At 33.3% G+C, this 21218-nt stretch overlaps 2 protein-coding genes across 2 annotated transcripts in view; one reads left to right on the top strand and one right to left on the bottom strand.

Moving 5' to 3' along the window:
* Nucleotides 1-9613, top strand: part of LOC126881160 (uncharacterized) — a 75944-nt gene extending 66331 nt beyond the window's left edge. The window contains exons 4-5 of the mRNA XM_050645238.1: nt 4151-4353; nt 9461-9613. Of these exons, the coding sequence (XP_050501195.1) occupies nt 4151-4353; nt 9461-9561 (304 nt within the window). The 3' untranslated portion in view covers nt 9562-9613. The remainder of the gene's footprint in view (nt 1-4150; nt 4354-9460) is intronic.
* A 5745-nt stretch (nt 9614-15358) lies between these two features.
* LOC126881157 (sodium-coupled monocarboxylate transporter 1-like) overlaps nt 15359-21218 on the bottom strand; it is a 91903-nt gene continuing 86043 nt past the window's right edge. The window contains exon 10 of the mRNA XM_050645234.1: nt 15359-15676. Coding sequence (XP_050501191.1) covers nt 15519-15676 — 158 coding nt within the window. The 3' untranslated portion in view covers nt 15359-15518. The remainder of the gene's footprint in view (nt 15677-21218) is intronic.

The raw sequence follows: 21218 nt of genomic DNA on the forward strand, positions 1-21218 counted from the left end.
TCAACACTCTGGGCAAAGTTCTTGAGCTAATCCTAAAAGAGAGGCTCAATGACTTTCTCGAAAACCACAATATCATACCAAAATTTCAATACGGATTCCAGTCAGGTAAATCTACCAAACATGCAATAACTGATTTCACTACTAAAGTTACTCAAACCATCAACGATGGTTCATTCGCCATAGCCACATTCCTGGATGTGCAGAAGGCTTTCGACCAGGTCTCGCATGACGGACTTGTTCGGAAACTTCTGGACATCGGGCTACCATTACAATTTATCAAAATTGTACACTCATACCTCCACAACCGAACTGTCAGAGTGAAAATAAGTGATCAAAAGTCCACCCCCCTTCACTCCACAAGCTGGAGTTCCCCAGGGTTCAGTCCTAGCACCGCTGTTATACATCATCTACAACAGCGATATCACTAACCAAAATATCCCAGGCACTCAGCTGTTTCTCTATGCAGACGACACGGCTCTGCTCACAACAACCTCTCGATACAACCCAAGACTCCTCTTCAGAAGAGCCCAGGCTCTGTTGGACGGTGTCGGCAAATGGTGTTGTAAGTGGAGAGTCACGCTGAACGCGAACAAAACAACAACAATTGTGTTTCGCGCCCCTTCTGTGTCACATAGAATCATAATCAATGAAGACGACCAATATCCTCTGAGACTGTTGGGAGAAAGGCTTGTTGTTAGTCCGACTGCGAACTATTTAGGAGTTCTGTTCACCAGGACTCTTAACTGGAACGCAGATCTAAAGGCAACTTTAGATAGGGTAAGGAACAGGGCCAGACTTCTCAACTCTCTCTCTGGACGAATTGGCAAGACACACAAGAAGACTCTCATTCACACTTACAAGACCTTTATTCGACCCGTCATGGAGTATAAATCTTGCCTTTACTCTCTCTGCGCTAGAGCAAAACAAGAGTGGTTGTTGAGCGCTGAACGTAGAATCTTGCGTAGATGTAACTATGAGCACTGGCGATATCCCTCAAACGAAATCCATAACATCTCGAACATCCCCAAAATCACCGAGAGAATAAACTCTCTGAACAGGAACTTCACAATCAAAGTAATCAACGGCCCCCCCTCCGACACACAAGAATCTCTCAAATGTTCCTGTTCATCTTCCGGCCACGTACTCTACCGAAAGCCCAAACGCAAAAAGATTCATTTACCGTCCGCTCTAATGCAAACATGCATTGACGAACTCCCGGTAGAGTACGAAAACATCCTCGAGGCTACCCCGTTAGCCTACCGTACCCACCTTTAACATCTCCTCTTCCCTACCCCGAACAGGGAGAAGTTGGTTTTTTGCGGTTTCCCAACTTCATTGCACAATTATACCTGTTCGTCCCAAGAAAATAGCCGCAACTATTTTCTCCACTCGAACGCACACTGTCCACGCCGCGCTCAAAGCCACCTCCTGACCGCCGACGAGGGACGCAGGTTCGCCTGTCGTTGTACAATGGTTTCTAGGGAGACTGGTCGAGAGCAAAGCACGGACTGTACACGTAAATGTCTATGGAACCAACAACAATCCATCAAACTTTCTTCTCTGTTGTCTTCTTAGCCTTCTGGACACCACCGTCCGGCATCCCAGGATCCAAAAACACCAGGACACGGCGCTTGCCCCAGTGTGTTTTTCGGACTGTTTGCTTTTGCTGCCAACACTATACATTCACTACAAACCCTAAAGAGGACAAAATCCTAAACGGGGACAATCATTGATCGCATTTCCACATAGCATTATATCTATACACGCAAATCAAACAATGGTAGTAGTAGCTATTGATTATTAGGTTAACTATTGTTTTGATTTCTTTAGATATTTTAATCAGATTCATATTCTTGAAAGTCTTCTTGAACAGTCAAGTCTTCTTCCATTTCATCTACTTCCTCTTCCTCTTGCTGGATGTTTAAAAATTGTTCAAATGTGACTGAGTCATTGGTCCCTTCATTAAAATCACAGGAGTCTTCCTCTGTTGTACTAAACTGGACATTTGAGCAAGACTGACCTTGGCAGTTGGTACACACTAGAGAACACAGCAACCCGACTTTTTTACATCCACATTTGGCACTACAACCTTTTTTGCAATTGCAAAAAATAGTGTTAAGGAGTTTTTCTGGAGCAGGTGGGAGTAAGGTTTTAATCGGTTCCAGAGTATTATATATATTAATTTCCAACCCCAGTCTTCTGGATTCAGTTCATTGCCTAGCCATGTTTGAACTTGATAATATACTCGATACAAATGTTAAAAAGCAGATGCTGATGTTGGAGGAAGACATGATAGTTGTACTTGTTTCTTGTTTCGCGTATTTTTTACAAAAGTTAAGTATCGGTATTTATCAAGACAAATAATGTTTTTTAGAGCTCCATAAACCGCAAGAAGAAAGCGAATTCCTTCCGTAATTATTGTTTGCGGTGTAGAATCAAGTTCTGTAAAAACTTTACAGCAGTCAGTCAAATCTTTTTTTTTTTCGAATAATTTAAGTACTGACGTTTTGCCCCTTCTGTACATTGCGGACGTAGTGTCGCAGCCGGTTATCGCATGTAAAAATAAAATGTACTTTTGGCATTTGGGATAAGCCGATTAACTATTCGAAGAATATATCTCTGTTCGCTGTTGAGCCCTTCCAGGTTTCAGAAAATAAATAACTTTATCTACTGGAGTCCTTGCAGTAATCAGTACCAACAAATCAACACCTTCACCAACTACAATTGTTGTGTTTGTTGCCTTAAATTTTTCAATTTCTGTCTCAATTATAAGGACATCTCGACATCTGCGTCATTTTTAGCTTGTTTCACTTCAATATTCGCAGCTGTTAATTTGTCAGTTAACATTTCAGCTTTCTTTCAGCTTTCTTCTTGCGGTTTATGGAGCTCCAAAAAAAATTATTTGTCTTGATAAATACCGATACTTAACTTTTGTAAAAAATACGCGAAACAAGAAACAAGTACAACTATCGTGTCTTCCTCCAACATCAGCATCTGCTTTTCGACATTTGTATCGAGTATATTATCAAGTTCAAGCATGGCTAGGCAATGAACTGAATCCAGAAGACTGGGGTTGGAAATTAATAGATAATACTCTGGAACCGACTAAAACCTTACTCCCACCTGCTCGAGAAAAACTCCTTAACACTATTTTTTGCAATTGCAAAAAAGGTTGTAGTGCCAAATGTGGATGTAAAAAAGTCGGGTTGCTGTGTTCTCTAGTGTGTACCAACTGCCAAGGTCAGTCTTGCTCAAATGTCCAGTTTAGTACAACAGAGGAAGACTCCTGTGATTTTAATGAAGAGACCAATGACTAAGTCACATTTGAACAATTTTTGAACATCCAGCAAGAGGAAGAGGAAGAAGATGAAATCGAAGAAGACTTGACTGTTGAAGTAGACTTTCAAGAATATGAATCTGATTAAAATATCTAAAGAAATCAAAACAATAGTTAACCTAATAATCAATAGCAATATCAATAATCAATATCAATAATAAGGTAATATCTAGAACTTGACCGGTATTGTTTCCTTAAATTATCCTAAAATTGTCAAAACAGTTAGTGGAGTAGGCCTACATACAACGGAAACCACGGTAAAAAAAACGCGCCGAGTACACTATTTTTTTTTTACCTCACAGGTGGTGTGGAAACGTGTGCATATCATGTATAATGTGACTCTTTGAATCGCGATATCTCAGGAATGGCAACTCTTAGGAAAAAAATAGTAAGGACTATTTTTGTAGAGAATTTTAAGATCTACAACTTTGGTTTAAGGTTTTTTTTTTTGATAAAACTTACTGTTTTCGAAAAAAATCCAAAAAATCTCAAATTTTGACCTTTGACCCCGAATAACTTTTGACGCACACATGGGATCGATGGGGACTTTTTAAACTTTATTTGTTATGGTATACCCTAGCTCTCCACCAAAATTTGGCTCTCCGGCAATTTTTGTTATTTGAAATGTCTATATAGACCGGGTTATAAACCGCAAACCGGAAACCGGTTGAATCGAAGAGAGTGAGCGCCAAGCGGCGAGCACCAACGTATCCATTATGTGGAGCTGCTATACGGAGCACGGAGCACCAACGTATGGATACGAACCTTTAGGTACTAAAGAAGAGCTGATTTAAATATATAATTCATTTTTAGATTCCATACAGAGCCAATAAGAAGAGAAAAAGGACAGTTCAATGTAAGAACTAACTCCCATTTTGTAGAGCCCGGTTTTATATCAGTATATGCTTATGGATGCGAACCAAGACTTCGAGAGCATAAGCGTCAATTTAGAGACGATATAGATGATGAGCCAGATGAAGGACTTTCAAAAGAAATGGAAGATATTTTTCTTAAAGGTAAATATTAACGACAATTCAAATATATGTGATTATTTTTAGTCTCTTTGGGGTATGTGAAAGGTAAAGAGAAATTGTACAAAATCCACTTAATGTGGCATGTTTCGTATTAAGTCAAGGTTATGTTTCGTCATTATAGCAGTGCAAGATTAAATCTAGAAGACCAATACCCGAGAGTTACAGACCAGTATCCCTTTTAAGCGTTCGCAGTAAGATTCTTGAGTCAGCTGATATCTGTTAGAGGAAAGATTCCCGTAGAACAAGCTGGATTTATGCTAGGAGAGAATTTCAGTGACCAAGTTCTTTAAGATTTATTGAAAATGGGTTCCAATAAAAAAGCAAAACGGCAGTAGCTTCCATTAATCTGACTTGTGCTTATAACACGGTACGGAAAGAAGGCTTACGACTTAAATTGTAACAGATGGTACCATGCCAATCATTTAATAAACAGTCATCAAACTAACGTTCTATGTGTACAATTAAATAAAACCATGAGATATTATTACGCGGACCATAAAGAGTGCACCAACTCAATTTCTTCCGGTTTTAATCAATATTGCACCAACCAAAACACAACGATTAACTGAAATTTAAAGGAATTTGTCACTGCCAATAAATGCTGACATCGACCAGTTAAACCAGGGCCAATTGTGGCTGAGATCTCGAAACCCGCCATCAAGAAGAGCTAACAATATTCCGAACAATTTCACAGTCGATTAGCATTGGATAAGCGAATGGAAGAAGAAGTGAACAATGCACACCTAATTGAAAATCCCACAGTCAAACCCAACGGTTTTTCTCTTTCACGCCGAGAATGTAGTAATGGTAATCTGAACCGAATGAAGGTAGGTCATGGACTATGCAATAAATCATTTAACCAATGGGTCATTGCAGACAGCCCCCATGTGAGAGATGCAATACTGCTGAACAAACAGTTTACCACATCACCCACTAATGATCAGCCACACGATTCGAAGGTAGTTCAAGCGAAATCCACGAACTAACTCCTGGGATAATGGAATGGCTCCACGGTAGCAATATCTGCCTTTAATGTTTTCAACTATTTTATTGACAGCCTGGATATCTGATGAGGAGGCATCCGAAAATGGAACAGGCTCGAGCCTATTAATAGTCTGGGCTGATTATCGGAGAATAGGCCATTTTTGGGAAAAGTTATTTACCAGCAATTTTATTGCTGGAATCGAATCTTATGATTGTATATATTAATAATATAGATATGCAAAGTCTGCAGATAGTGTGCTACTTTTTTTATAAACAAAATGGCGCCCGAAAATCGTGTTTTTTTCAATTTTTGCTCTATAACTCCAAAGATTTTAACTTCAGACCAAAAACACCCAAATAAAAATTCACCGCAATTAAATTCTGCATAGAGACGTGTTTTTTCCGATTTACTTCGACGAAAACTTTCCCCGGAAAAAGCGGGTTTTTCCAACAAAATCTTCAATTTTCAACTAAACTTTTAGATAAGTAGTTGTTAATCAATAATTAAATAACTTGGTAACGTAAAATCCCTTTCCGTATATATTACAATTCCAGAAGCCGATGGAAATTGAATGAACAGCTTAGCAACAATTGAAATGTTAATTAAAAATTTACGGTCGCTATAATAACGACAATAATTATGATGCATAAGAATAACTACAATTTTTTCATAAAAAGACACTATACCTATCTAATGTACTTTACAGGATTGAAATTGGACTATTTAAGCGGCCTCAGGAATATTTTAAAATTATAAACAATTTTTTGGCTTATAAACAAATAACATATCTCGGGAAATATTAAACTAAATTAAATTATAAAAACGGTATTCGAAAGACAGCGGCAGGACGCTTCGTTTAAAAGAAAAAATGTTTAATTATGACGAGTGGTTCCTGAGATACAACCGGTCAAAGTTGACCGAAATTTACGGCAAAGATATAAACAATAGGATCATAATTTTCAAACTATCACCTTTTTATTTTTGTCCTCTTTCTCCACACCAATTTTCATATATCTAAAATCCTCATAACATATAATATTATAATAAAAACTATCGATAATACATGTGAAAATTGCCAAAAATAGCAAAATTCTAATCAAAAATTAGGTTGGAGAAAATGTAACCCTCAAAGATTAAAATCGGTATACGTTAAAAAGATGCATTTTCTCGGCTTCCCATGGAGCAATTTCCTTCATTCTTTTTTTGTTCCCAAGTAACTCGAGTAGAGCCATCGAACTAATGCATTATTAAATGTCAAACTTGCTTTTGTTTTGTTATAATAAATTAATTTATTTATTATAACACAATATTTTAATTTGTTTAAATAAAAATTGTTTAATTAATTATACAGCTTTCAAATGAGAATATTTATGTTTTTAACTTTAAAAGGTACACTGGTAATAAGTTTATCTAGAAAAAAGCCTACAACTGGAAAAAATATGTAATTTTCTGTTCTTATAAATAAGTTAATCTATTATAACAAAACAAAAGCAAGTTTGACATTTAATAATGCGTTAGTTCGATGGCTCTACTCGAGTTATTAGGGAACAAAAAAAGAATGAAGGAAATTGCTCCATGAGAAGCCGAGAAAATGCATTTTGTTAACGTATACCGATTGTGAACTTTGAGGGTTACATTTTCTCCAACCTAATTTTTGATTAGAATTTTGCTATTTTTGGCAATTTTCACACGTATTATCGACAGTTTTTATTATAATAATATATGTTATGAGGATTCTAAAGATATGAAAATTGGTGTGAAGAAAGAGGACAAAAATAAAAAGGTGATGGTTTCAAAATTATGATCCTATTGTTTATATCTTTGCCGTAAATTCCGGTCAACTTTGACCGGTTGTATCTCAGGAACCACTAGTCAAAATTAAACGTTTTTTCTTTTAAAAGAAGCGTCCTGCCGCTGTCTTTCGAATACCGTTTTCACAATTTAATTTAGTTTAATATTTCCGGAGATATTCTATTTGTTTATAAACCAAAAAATTGTTTATAATTTTAAAATATTCCTGAGGCCGCTTAAATAGTCCAATTTCAATTCTGTAAAGTACATTAGATAGGTATAGTATCTTTTTATGAAAAAATCATAGTTATTCTTATGCATCTTAATTATTGTCGTTATTATAGCGACCGTAAATTTTTAATTAACATTTTAGTTGTTGCTAAACTGTTTATTCAATTTCCATAAACTTCTGTAATTATAACATATACGGAAAGGGCTTTTACTTTACCAAGTTATTTAATTATTTATTAACAACTACTTATCTAAAAGTTTAGTTGAAAATTAAAGATTTTGTTGGAAAAACCCGCTTTTTTCGGGGAAAGTTTTCGTCGAAGTAAATCGGAAAAAACACGTCTCTATGCAGAATTTAATTTCGGTGAATTTTTATTTAAGTGTTTTTGGTCTGAAGTTAAAATCTTTAGAGTTATAGAGCAAAAATTGAAAAAAACACGATTTTCGGGCGCCAGTTTGTTTATAAAAAAAGTAGCACACTATCTGCGGACTTTGCATATCTATATTATTAATACATACAATAATAAGATTCGATTCCAGCAATAAAATTGCTGGTAAATAACTTTTCCTTGTATTTTGCTAATTAGCCCAGAGTATAAGGAATCAGGAAGAAGAAGAAGAACTATTTTATTATAATGTATTATATTTTTCTGCATAATGTTTAGCAATGTGTAGGTAAAGTTCATGCGAGTTTATATACCAAAAAAATAAATTAATCCATTAGTAAAATAGTTTTAGTGAGTTTTCAACAGGATCATAAGTAATTTTAAGGGGTTACATAGGTCTTGCGAGTAAAAAAGTTACTTTAAAAAAAAATTATATCTCGAAAACTAAAAATTATTTTTGTTTATAATTGGGACATGTCAAAGTATAGTACTTAAGGTACTCTCAAAAAAAAATTTTCAGTCAAAAATATTAATTTTTGTAGAATTGAGTGCAATTTTTCGACAACAGCCCTTTTTTGTGGTGGGCAGCATAACTAAGTCCAGTCTCATATGAAATCAAAAAGTTTCTGGTAGTTTATACCTCTGTATAGTGAATGAACGAAGGAATTTTTATTAGGTGAAGTTGTTTTTGTTTTATAAAAAAAACTACTTTAAAAATGGTCATTTTTGAAAAAATGACAAAAATTGGGGTCGAAAATGTGTTTAAACTTATGTAAAATCTTCAAATTTCATTTTTTTTAATATTTTCGTTTATTCACTAGCCAGAGGTATAAACTATAAGAAACTTTTTGATTTTTTGATTTCAAATGAGACTGGACTTGTTATTCTGCCCACCGCAAAAAAAGGGCTGTTGTCGAAAAATTGCAGTCAACTCTACAAAAATGAATATTTTTGGCTGAAAATTTTTTTGAGAGTACCTTAACCCTCGTAAGGTGGTGCTTAGATTGTTACGTAAACAACGGTGCGGGGTGCATTTGCACCCCATCTGTATATTCATTTTTTATGTGAACGTCGGGAAAATTAATTTGAAAGATAATTAGGACTTATTTATTATGGTACGAAACATAATTTTACAAAAAAAAGTACTCATTTCTTCTTAAAAAAATTATTATCGTCACAAGACAAACACATGAAATTTTTCACAGAACGAGCAACACAAAGTTTTTACACACAATACAGTTATGCCGGGACTTTCGGTCTTTTTTCTCTGACATAAGTAATAGCGACCTTGTCCCGCAGCTCTGTTAGCTCCAGGTGGAACATCAGAAAAGTCCAATTCAGGATACGAAATTTTCATCATTTGCACCCAAAAGTCTGTTTTTTTTTAAAGCACGTAAACGCAAAGAGTTTTAAATGCTGTAATGGGTGGAATACGTTTAGAATTGAATTTAATACGAATAAAAAATGGACAAAAATAAAAAAAAATTATTAAAAAAAATAGGTGAGAAAAACAGCTGGGGTTCAGCTGCACCCCGCACCGCCTTACGAGGGTTAAGTACTATACTTTAACATGTTCCAATTATAAATAAAAATAATTTTTAGTTTTCGAGATATAATTTTTTTTTAAAGTCACTTTTTTTACCCGCAAGACCTATGTAACCCCTTAAGTGGATAATGAATTCATACCTTTTTTTAGGCATTAGGTCCCTTCTAACATCATATATGCAGAAGGAATTGCAGCCAGCTATAAAGGAGACGTTGATGCGGAATATGGGATATACTGTATCGTATGGTTAAACTATATTAATGTATTTATTTATTTAGGTTAAGCTTTGTATATTAAAAAATCTGGTCGTAATAAATATTATAGAATACATTATTATTTCATCTATTAAAAAAATATGCCAGGAAATTTCCCAAAAGTGAGGCACATATTAAGAATAAAGTAAAACAAAAAAAAAGCAGGATTGTAGAGGAATCATTCTCCAAGTAAGACGCTAAAACTTGATATGTGAATTGTTGTTGATTTCTCTGCCGCCAATGGATATGCCCCATTACTCTTCTGGGATTGCTTCGCGCTAAAGGGCTTCTCGATAGGTTAAACAGAATGGCTGCCTTAGACCCTTGACAAGCCTGAACGTCTCCGACAGTTCTCCATCTGCCCTCACTTTTGCTGAGTTTTCTACCAGTGTGTCTTGGATCACACCCTCCTGAAATTTTCACATTTTGTCCCATCTGACACAGCAGTCGAATGCTTTTTGATGATATGTCTTAGGTTCAGAATATGCTCTCTGGTGTCCCTTCCTGGCCGAAATCCTGCTTGTTCTTCAGGTATTTCAGAGAGCAGATACGGCTTGAGTCTTTCTAAGATAATCTGCAGCATGACTTTACTGGCATGTGATATAAAAGCAATGATTCTTTTTTTATGGATTGGTACATAAACTAAAGTGATCCGGTCATCCGCCCACTTACATGTTTGTCAAATGCTCTGGCAGATCCTGTAGATTATGTCTACCCCCACTTCACCTGTATTGCCAGGAATATATCTGTTGTAACCTGATCTCTTCCAGGGACTGTATACTCTTTTAGTTTTTTAAGTTTTTCCACCTCTGGTCTTGTAACTATTGACTCCAATTCAGTATTATTTGCTGTAATTGTGATTGTTGTAGTTTTACGATTGGCCATTAGATGTTCGCATTATGACCTCCATGTTTGAATAATTTGTATTTTATTTGTTTGAGTGTCTACAGATTGCCATGATGGTCGCCAACATCCGAAACGGATAGGCACTACAAGAAGAGTCTCTACATTTTCTGCCTATTAATAGTACTATAATTAGAGGAGAAGCCACCTGTGATTTAATTTAGTTAGAGGAACATTCATTTTTAATTTTTATTTTGATGGGTCTCGACTTTCTGACATAATTCATTCAAATACCTGTTTCTGTAATCTCTGCATAGTTATTTTACTTGTCGGTGGAGTTTATTATAGGTACTTTGCTCTTGAAGCTTCATTGTTTAGGCCCTTCGCCCTCACCTCGTTTCTAGTTTGTATTATGTCCCATGTATGGTCTGTTGTCCATTTTTTACTTTATCGTACTACATACGTAGTATAATAGATAAAGTTATAGGATCATGCAAAAAAATTTTCAGATTTCACCTTTTTTCGACGTTTTGAGTCCCCCTGAGTCTAAAAAGCAAATAAAAAAACATATCGGAAGTATGCGATACACGTACGTACGTATGTATGTCGCCACCGCCCAGCAAAAACTACTGGACCGATTTCGATGAAATTCGGTATGAGAAAATTTAAGAGAATTTTGTCGCGAAACTAAGCTTTTAAAAAAAAACTTCTCAAAGGGGGGCCGGAATAGGGAGGTTATTTGGGCCCATTTTTGCAAATTTTGACCAAAACGAATGAAATTTAACTCAAAGTTATCTCATCGATAGGTAAATAGAAATACGGAATTTGACATTTCCAAATTCAAAATGGCGGCCAACATGGCCAACCGCCCACCCGATACATTTCCTTACCTATCTAAAAACTTGTTTAAGATAAGTTTAATTTAAAAAAGTCGGTATATAGCCTAAAGATGGGGCTATAAGCAGAATATTATCGTTTTTCAGAAAAAGTTATGGGTTGCCTATATTTAAGGTGTCAAAATTTGACATAATTTTGAACTAGATTTTCTCAAAAATGGCTCAAAGGAATTTGTTATTTTTTTGATATATTTTTGACGTTTTATCGGTTAATTAAATGTCATTAGTCAGATTTTTTAACTCCCCATAGGAAGGGAATTATGAATTTTTTATAAAAAAATATTTGAGTGCCCGTAACTTCCTCTGTAATAGAAACTAAAATTTGAAATTTGGCAAACGTATATGGTACCTTATTATCTCTTATAACAATAAATTTTACCCAAAATATGGCTTCCGGTTAAACCGGAAATATAAAAAAATCTTAAGTTTTTTGATCCGCCCTGTATATTTTTACATTTTTACATCGATGTACTTGATATTTTCACAGTAAGTAGGGAATGGCTCAAGAAACAAAATATACCCTATATACTATGGCGCTTTTATCTTGGGGTGGAAAATTTGTTGGTCAAAATAACCACGGAAGTGGCTAGAGAACCTATTTCTAAGCAAAAACTGGTCTATACTTTTTTTTGGGAACTTAATACTTTTTGAGTTATGCGTAGTTGAAAACTGGCCATTTTCATTGAAAAATGAAACCTTTTCGGACAGTTTTTTTGTGAATACTTTAAAAACTATGCATCGAACTAAAAACACTTTATCTATATGACATTTTTAGATTATAAATAACAAAGAGATTCGTTCCTTCGTAAATCTTCTATTTATAATACAAAAAGAGATATGGTAGGTGAAAAGAGTTTGTTTTTTGGTGCATGCTCAAATTCAACTTGAAATAACAGAGGAACGGTAGGTTTTAGGTGTATAATGCTACCAACGCCTTTTGTAGTGTTTGAAAAGGCCTTTAAAACGAGCATCGTTAAATGTCGGTTACATTTAAACTAAGCGAGATATGGTGCAAAAAAATATATGACTAATGTACTTTACATACATACATAATAAGTACCTACATATATTTAAACCCTCATCCACCAAAATTTAAATGCATCGTTTTTCTTCTGCAATACCTTTTAATATAGTGTTATTTCTACTTTCAAAAAGTTGGACGGGTTTAAAATGAATGGTTTTTGAAAAAAAAAGTTCAAATTGTAGAGCGCATTTTTAAATTTTCTTAAAAATCTTCCTTTAATTAATCTTCCTAAAATTAAAAATTCGAAAATAAAAATGTTCCACTCCCGAGAAGGAGTGGGAACCGCCCCCATGATAAAAGCGCCATAGTATACAGGGTGAGGCAAATAAAGGGCTTATTAGAAATATCTCGAGAACTAAAGGCAACAGAATAATGAAAATTGGAATAAAGGGGTTTTGAAGGATGATCTATTAAATGAAAATATTTTCATCTCTTTACAACTTCCAGTTATACCGAAAGTTGCTTATAACTTCGTTTTTTTTATGGGACACCCTGTATATTTTTACATTTTTGGATTCTCTTCGATGTCTTCTTTCTTAAAATATGAGGTTTTGTAATATTATACAGGGTATTTTAAAAGATAATTACGTTTTTTATTAATTTCGTAGCAAAATTAATACCCTGTAGAATTGTAGTAGTTTGACATCTAAAACTCTACTTACGTTCAAATGATTTTTAATATACTCTACTATTGTTAAGAATCATTAGTATAGCTAAATTTTTAATTTTAGTATACAGGGTTGGTCGAAACTCGGAATGAGTATTTTCTGAGTTTTCTTAAATGGAACACCCTGTATTTTAGTATTGTAGTGAAATGATATTTTATGGTACTTTTTTATTTCGCATTCCCTATACCTAACTGATTTAATTTGTGCTTAATTGTTAATCGCACCAACAATCTTAACTTACGTAGGTATTTTGATAGCTAAACCATGATTGGTAATTTTAAGGACCAGTCTGGATTAATATGTATTTATTTCTAAAAAAATATTTGGGATTGAGTATGTTCATGGCCAACCTAATAAAATTTTTTTTCCAATTAATGTTTAGCTTGAATCACCAATAACTCACAAATTAAAGAAGTTAGGTATAGGAAATGCATAAGAAATAAAAAAGTACTATAAAATATCATTTCACTACAATACAAAAATACAGGGTGTTCCATTTAAGAAAACTCAGAAAATACTCATTTCGAGTTTCGACCAACCCTGTATACTAAAATTAAAAATTTAGCTATACTAATGATTCTTAACAATAGTAGAGTATATTAAAAATCATTTGAACGTAAGTAGAGTTTCAGATGTCAAACTACTACAATTATACAGGGTGTGAATATTGGTACGAAATTAATAAAAAAACGGAATTATCTTTTAAAATACCCTGTATAATATTATAAAATCTCATATTTTAAGAAAGAAGACATCGAAGAGAATCCGAAAATGTAAAAATATACAGGGTGTCCCATTTAAAAAAACGAAGTTATAAGCAACTTCCGGTATAATCGGAAGTTGCAAAGAGATGAGAATATTTTCATTTAATAGATCATCCTTCAAAACCCCTTTATTGCAATTTTCATTATTCTGTTGCCTTTAGTTCTCGAGATATTTCTAATAGGCTAGTTATCTGCCTCACCTTATATAGGATAGACTTTAAATTAGGAGATTGGGCTACTCCCAAAATTTCATTAAAATCGATGCAGTAGGATAGAATTCGGAGGTAATATCTTGTTCTTACTCTCGCGCATTGAATGGAGTAATAGAAATATAATGAAAATGCAAATATTGTATACTACTAATTTCTCTGAAAAATGAACTAATTTGAAATCAAAGTTTGACTAATATTCTATTGATTTATTCAATAATCTATAGTATGTCCCCGAAATATGGCATCGAACATATTCTCAAATGCAGGAATTAATGATGCGTAGAACCATAAAATATTTTCAAGTATACAAGGTGTGTCTAAAATATCAAAATAACAAGTAACTTTGTTATTTCTGTAGAATGCCAGTATCTAGTACGATAACGATAATAGATCGGTACGATAAAGTTCTCGGGCGGCCCTTCCGTCCAGCGTTGTTCCTTTTCTCTGGTAGTTGAACTTTTCAAGATTAAAATAATTATTTCACCGGAACTTAACAATTTGCTTGACAAAGAGATCACATTTTTTATCTTCTTCTTCAGGTGCCATCTCCGCTACGGAGGTTGGCAATCATCATAGCTATTTTAATTTTTGAGGCAGTAGCTCTAAATAGTTGTTTTGAGCTGCATCCAAACCATTCTCTGAGGTTCTTCAGCCATGAAATTCGTCTTCTGCCGATGCTTCTTCTGCCATCTATTTTTCCCTGCATTATGAGTCGCAGGATGCCATACTTCTCCCCCCGCATCACATGTCCGAGATACTGTAGTTTTCTTTCTGTAATTGTAAGTTCAACTTCCTTCTCTTTACCTATTCTTCTCAGTACTTCATTGTTCGTAACTCTATCTACCCAGGAAACCCTCATAATTCTTCTATAGGTTCACATTTCAAAGGCGTTAAGTCGTCTCATTGTCTCTACATTTAACGTCCATGATTCCAGTCCATAGTATAGTACACTATATACGTAACATTTTGTTAGGCGTACTTTAAGAGCTAATGTTAAATCTTTGCTACATAGGACCTTTTTCATTTTCATAAAATTAGAACGTGCTTTCTCGATTCTGACTTTGATTTCTGCAGAGTAGTCATTATTTTCGGTTATAAGTGTTCCTAGGTACTTAAGTGTACTTTTTTACTCTTTCGATCTGCTGGCTCTCTACTATCAAGATTTCGTTAGTATTATGGTTGTTTTTACTAATTTTCATAAACTTCGTCTTTTTGATATTGAGAGAGATTCCGTACTCCCTACTACACCTTACTATTTTACTCATGAGTATTTGCAGGTCTTGTATAATTTTTTTTATAACAATCTCATTAATCTTTATTCCATTCTAAATATGTTTATTTTCTATACGACTAATCTTAATATATTTTAATTAAATAAAAGAAGTAATGTTGATATAAAAAATAATTTAATTTCTACTAGTATATACAAAATATTACTTCTAACAGCAATATATACAACAATATATCTACATATAATATTTATAGACGTTCTAGTTTGACTATAATTTATCACAATATCGAAACACAAAAGATAGTAAAGGTAGGCATCAACATTCAATGTGTTCCGAAACATACGACGCTTTTCTCAGCCTTTCTTGTCTATTTTCTTCCCATCTAGACATCCTTCTTTCTCCTGAATGTTTTCCATCCAAATCCATGCTTACCTGTTCGTAATCGGAAATCATTTTGTCTACGTATTTTTCATCTAAAAAAATTGATTTATATATTCCTATAAAATTCGAGAAAAATACAATAGCTTTAAATAATTTTAATTATTTACAAATAGGTATAAACTCAATTTATAACTGACAATTATTTTAATTTAATTCAAGATCGATTTACTATATTCTAATTTGATTGCGATATTGTCATTCGTAATCCTGCACACCAGATACTTCAGAGGTCTTCAGCTACGCCATATTCATGTTCAGCGACCACAAAAAACCCCCGAGTACTCTGTCTGCATCAATTTAGTGTTGTACAGCCTCGAAATGCCAGAAAATGACATGCATAGCAGTCACCCTGGGCACTAGGTGCTCCAAGGATTAGTTCTGACATCATATTCGTGTTCAGTAACCGCAAAAATTCCCGTGTAATCTGTTTCATAGAGGGTACCCCCCGTTAAGATAGGCAAAATGCCCTCACTCTCAGAATTCAATCTTTTTAATTTTTTTACGTTCTGTGCAATTAAAAAATGAGATAACGCGGATTTTTAGCTCGCCACCCCCCTTACCCCTCCCCCACAGCCTAAAACGTAGATTTTTAGATTTAATTTTTTTTAGTTGGGTTGCAATTGATATAAAAATTTCAAAAAATTCACACATGTAACTGATGCTTTTAAAAAACATGTCCATTTTTTATGGACCCTTAGGTCGAGTGTACATAACCTCAATTTTTTTTTTAACTTTTTTAAAACCTATAACTTTTTTTTGGAGGCTGCAGGTCCAATTTTTTTTGCATTTTGTGTATTTTATCAAAAACTATCTCTCTGATTTTTTTCAGATTTTTCCGTCAGGTGCGCCATCTTGAAAAATCCGGAAAACTGTTTTTGCAGGGGGTTTTTAGGGATTTTCTCCATTTTATAGACTGCAACATAGATCAACTCATGGTTTTGTTAATAGATTATGTATAATTTGAAATAAATGAGTATTTTAGGATTATCAAAAATTGGGCAAAATACCTTTAAACCACCCCAAAAACGATGTTCTTTTAAGTTATGTAAGGGTTTTTGCGGGCTTAATGATATTTTTTGAGGTCGATACAGCCTGAATATATTTTTTATTTTTTTACGTTCTATATGATTTTAAAAAATTAGGACTCACCGCAATTTTAGCCCACTTCCCCTATTCCCCCTCACCCACAGCCAAAAATGTCAATTTTTCGATTTTATTTTTCTTTTAAGTTGGTTTGCAATTAGGTTAAAAATGTTGTTCTGAAGCTATTCCTTTGTGGCATTTTTGTAATTAACTATTCTAAATGGGAAATAAGCCACAATTTAACTAAAAAATGATTTTATTTTCTATCTGTAATGCGATAGAGAGAATTCGATAATCTGTGACGCACTGAAAAAATGGTTTGGGACGATCTATATAAATAAGTCAGATTAAATTAAATTATTAGAAGAGTTTTTTACCAAGCAACCTTTTTGTTTAATTTATTAATATTTTGTATTTTGGCAACGACGTCCGCGGTGGACGTCGAAACGTTAATAAAATCATTTTTTAGTTAAATTGTGATTATGTCAGTTAAATTGTGGCTTATGTCGCATTTAGAATAGTTAGTACCTAATTATTAAATTATAAATTACAAAAAATTCACACGCAGAGCTGAGGCTGTTACAGAACGTCTATTTTTATGGACCCGAAGGTCGAGTGTACATATTATAACCTCATTTTTTTGTTTTTTTATAGGTACGTATAACTTTTTTTGGCGATGGCTGCTAATTTTTTTTTGTCTTTTGTGTATTTTACAAACCATCTACATTTGGCTCCTAATGCAAATAGTCCACGCTGTATGCTTGTCCCGTTAGGTAAATTATTCCGATTATTTTTTTTGCACAAACTTACTCAAAAACAGGTCCTTATAACAAATCCACAAGGTGCCAGGCAGTACCGCGATCGGAAAATTGTTTAAACATTTTTTTAAACGAATTCAAAAAATAAATTTTTTCACTTCGGACAAATTTGTTTTAGATTCTCTGGATCAAGCTGAGCAAAAAAGGTATCTTGTGATTTTTCTATAAAATTGACTGTTGTCGAGTTACATGCAATTTCAAATTTGAAAAACGCGAAAATGGCCATTTTCAAGGCTTAATAACGCGGTTAAAAATTATTATTATGAAAGTCATAAAGTGACCAACTCAAAGTTTAAAGCCCCCCTGCAATAGCCTAAATAAATTTTTGTCATTATTTTATTGCTAACTATTATTTTTAGTAATTAAAAATGAGCGCTAAGCATGTATTGAAGCGGCCGTTCGCGAGAGAGAAATGTACAATATTCATTGGACGTTTTAAAAAAATATCGATTGGAAGTCAAAAATACGTTTTAAAAAATAAAAAAGGAATTTTGAGATTATATATATGTATTGTACACTCGATCTACACGGGTCTATAAAAAATAGATATGTTTTGTAGACGCCTCATAAAAATTTTAAATTAATTGCAACTTTAAACAAAAAAAAAAAAATAGAAAAATTGACGTTTTTGTGGGGGCGGGGGGGGGGGGGGTGGTGTGCTAAAACGATTAGTCTTATTTTCTATTCACATATAACGTAAAAAAAATGAAAAAAATATTCAGGCTGTATCGATCTCAAAAAATAATATCATTAAGCCCGCAAAAACCCTTACATAACTTAAAAAAACATGGTTTTTGGGGGGGTTTAAAGGTATTTTGCCCAATTTTTGATAATCTTAAAATACTCATTTATTTCAAATTATATATAATCTATTAACAAAACCTTGAGTTGATCTATGTTGCAGTCTATAAAATGGAGAAAATCCCTAAAAACCCCCTAAAAAAACAGTTTTCCGGATTTTTCAAGATGGCGCACCTGACGAAAAAATCTGAAAAAAATTAGAAAGATAGCTTTTGATAAAATACACAAAATGCAAAAAAAATTGGACCTGCAGCCCCCTTCAAAAAAAAGTTATAGGTTTTAAAAAAGTTTAAAAAAAATTGAGGTTATGTACACTCGACCTAAGGGTCCATAAAAAATGGACATGTTTTGTAAAAGCCTCAGCTACACGTGTCAATTTTTTGAAATTTTTAAATTAATTGCAACCCAACTAAAAAAAATTAAATCTAAAAATCTAAGTTTTTGGCTGTGGGGGGGAGGGGTAAGGGGTGGCGAGCTAAAAATCCGCGTTATCTCATTTTTTAATTGCACAGAACGTAAAAAAATTAAAAAGATTGAATTCTGAGAGTGAGGGCATTTTGCCTATCTTAAGGGGGGTACCTTTTAGTGCCGAAACCCTCGAAACTTCAGAAGATGACGTGCCTTAGGAGTAATCCTGGACACCTGGTGCTCCGGGATTCAGTTCTGATGGTGTATTCGTTTTTAGTGACTAAAAACCCACAAGCACCAAACAAAATCTGACCCTTAATATATTGACTTTGACATATTTTCTGAAAATTAGATATGCCCTCAAAAAAGTATTCTCTTTTGGATGCATTAAATGAACTGTCAACGAAATTATACATTTCCATCCATTTTTCTGTTGTACGCTCTTTTCCTGACGTCATCCCGCGCACAATCAAAAATACCCCAGGCTGTGGGTGAAAAAACGTGATATAATTCAGGAATTTTTGAAACCTATCAGGTGTTGTAAAGGACTATGGCAGGAATAACTTCTACTAAAATGTAACCAAAAATATGGTGCGCTTTTTTTTCTATTGCGATTTTCATTTGTTAAATTTGCAAATTTTAATGATTTTTAATTTTGCAGCTTAGGATATTGATTTTAGAAAAAAACTTTTTAATAGAAAGTTGTAGTAAATTAAAAAACCTACAATTTGAGCTATGGTAAGTTTAATTTCGTTAATTGGTTATTGCAAAACAGCCTGCGAAAGGTCCAAAATGGCCGTTTTTTACAATTGCGTTATTTATTGTACGAATAATTTTTTTTATTTTTTAAAGCTTTAAAATGAAGATCCTTCAATTCCAAACATAAAAAAAATTGTAAAGCCAAATTAACGAATTTGTTGCTTAGATATTATAAATTGTTTATCCCAAGAGGTCAAATGTCGAAGGCTATTACTTTTTGAAAAAAAATCGTAGATAGTTAGTGAAACAACAAATCCCCTTCTAAAGAGTTATATTTTCATATTCTGATGTAAATAAATGCGTAAGACATTTTTAAACCTCTAATTTTTGGGGTTGAAAATAAGGGGGCAAATTTCGTTAAAAACATTTAGAGCTGAAGCGGCCCTGCACATCCTATGAGTTTTTAACTTACAGATTATTGTTGCTGAAGATAAAACGAAGATTTATAAAAAAATAAAAAATTGCTACGACCAACTGAAGCCGAGATAATTTTTGGGTTTGAAAATAAGGGGGCAAATTTCGTTATAAACATTTAGAGCTGAAGCGGCCCTGTACATCCTATGAGTTTCTAACTTACAGATTATTGTTGCTGAAAACGAAACGAAGATTTATAAAAAAATAAAATTTTCTACAACTAACCTAAGCCGAGATAATTGTTTTTTTTTTCTTAAATCGTAGTGCCTTTATTTATAACAATTAAGAAATTATTTTACAGTCATTGGCTAAAGAAAGACTTATGTTGTCTTAGAATAAAAATTATTATAAAATATAATTACATTTAATTATTAAAAATTATTTTTTAAATCGGTGCTTTTGCAAGCGGCCGAATTTTGCAAATCGCCTGGCTCGCTTCAAATCAGCGCGCTCGGAAAATTTTTACGTAGCTTGTATTAAATTTTGACAGAAAACAATTTAATAATATTACCATTATAATATACAGTCTATTTACCACTGTATCTGATTTTCTTGATAAGTGAAATCCAAAAAGAATAGTCACTACAAGAAGAAAAAGTTTTATATTGTATACTATAGTAAGAAGTAACATTATTATTATTATATTTATATAACAATGACAAAATTAAAAATATACTTATATATTTCATAATATATGTATCATTTTTGTAATATTATTTTTTCAGAAATGGAATTTCACATATAAAAGTTTATCAAGAAAAACAAATACAGTGGTAAATAGACTGTATATTATAATGAAAATTCCACACCTGTAATTTTGAACCAATCAAAATACGTTATTTTTACAGATCACCATGGCAACGGAGGTATTTTATCGGAAATTTTTTGCTCGTGGGGTACCCAACAGCGAATTATAGTGGAAATTTTTTGACGTTTACAATAACAGAACATTTTTGACAGACTGGTTTTTATTTGTTTCCATAATTTAGTTTTGATTCATTTTCTATCACTTGTAGTTACTCAAAACTTATGTAAAATTGAAGAATATACTATTTTCTATCTTGAAATGGTATTCCCATGCAACTACAATGAGTAGAAATTACGAATTTGAAAGCCTAAATAATTGCTGACAAAGCTATGGCGCGCTATTAATCTGTTCATGCAGCTTTGGATTTTCAAATGCAAATTTGGTGTGGAATTTTCTTACCGAATACCACGCGAAGTCAAATTAATATCCGGAAATTTTTTTTTTATCATGAATATTTTTAGAAAATTTCCGGAAATAATTTGA

This window comes from Diabrotica virgifera, chromosome 3 (genome assembly GCF_917563875.1).
Source record: "Diabrotica virgifera virgifera chromosome 3, PGI_DIABVI_V3a".
NCBI classification, from domain to species: domain Eukaryota; kingdom Metazoa; phylum Arthropoda; class Insecta; order Coleoptera; family Chrysomelidae; genus Diabrotica; species Diabrotica virgifera.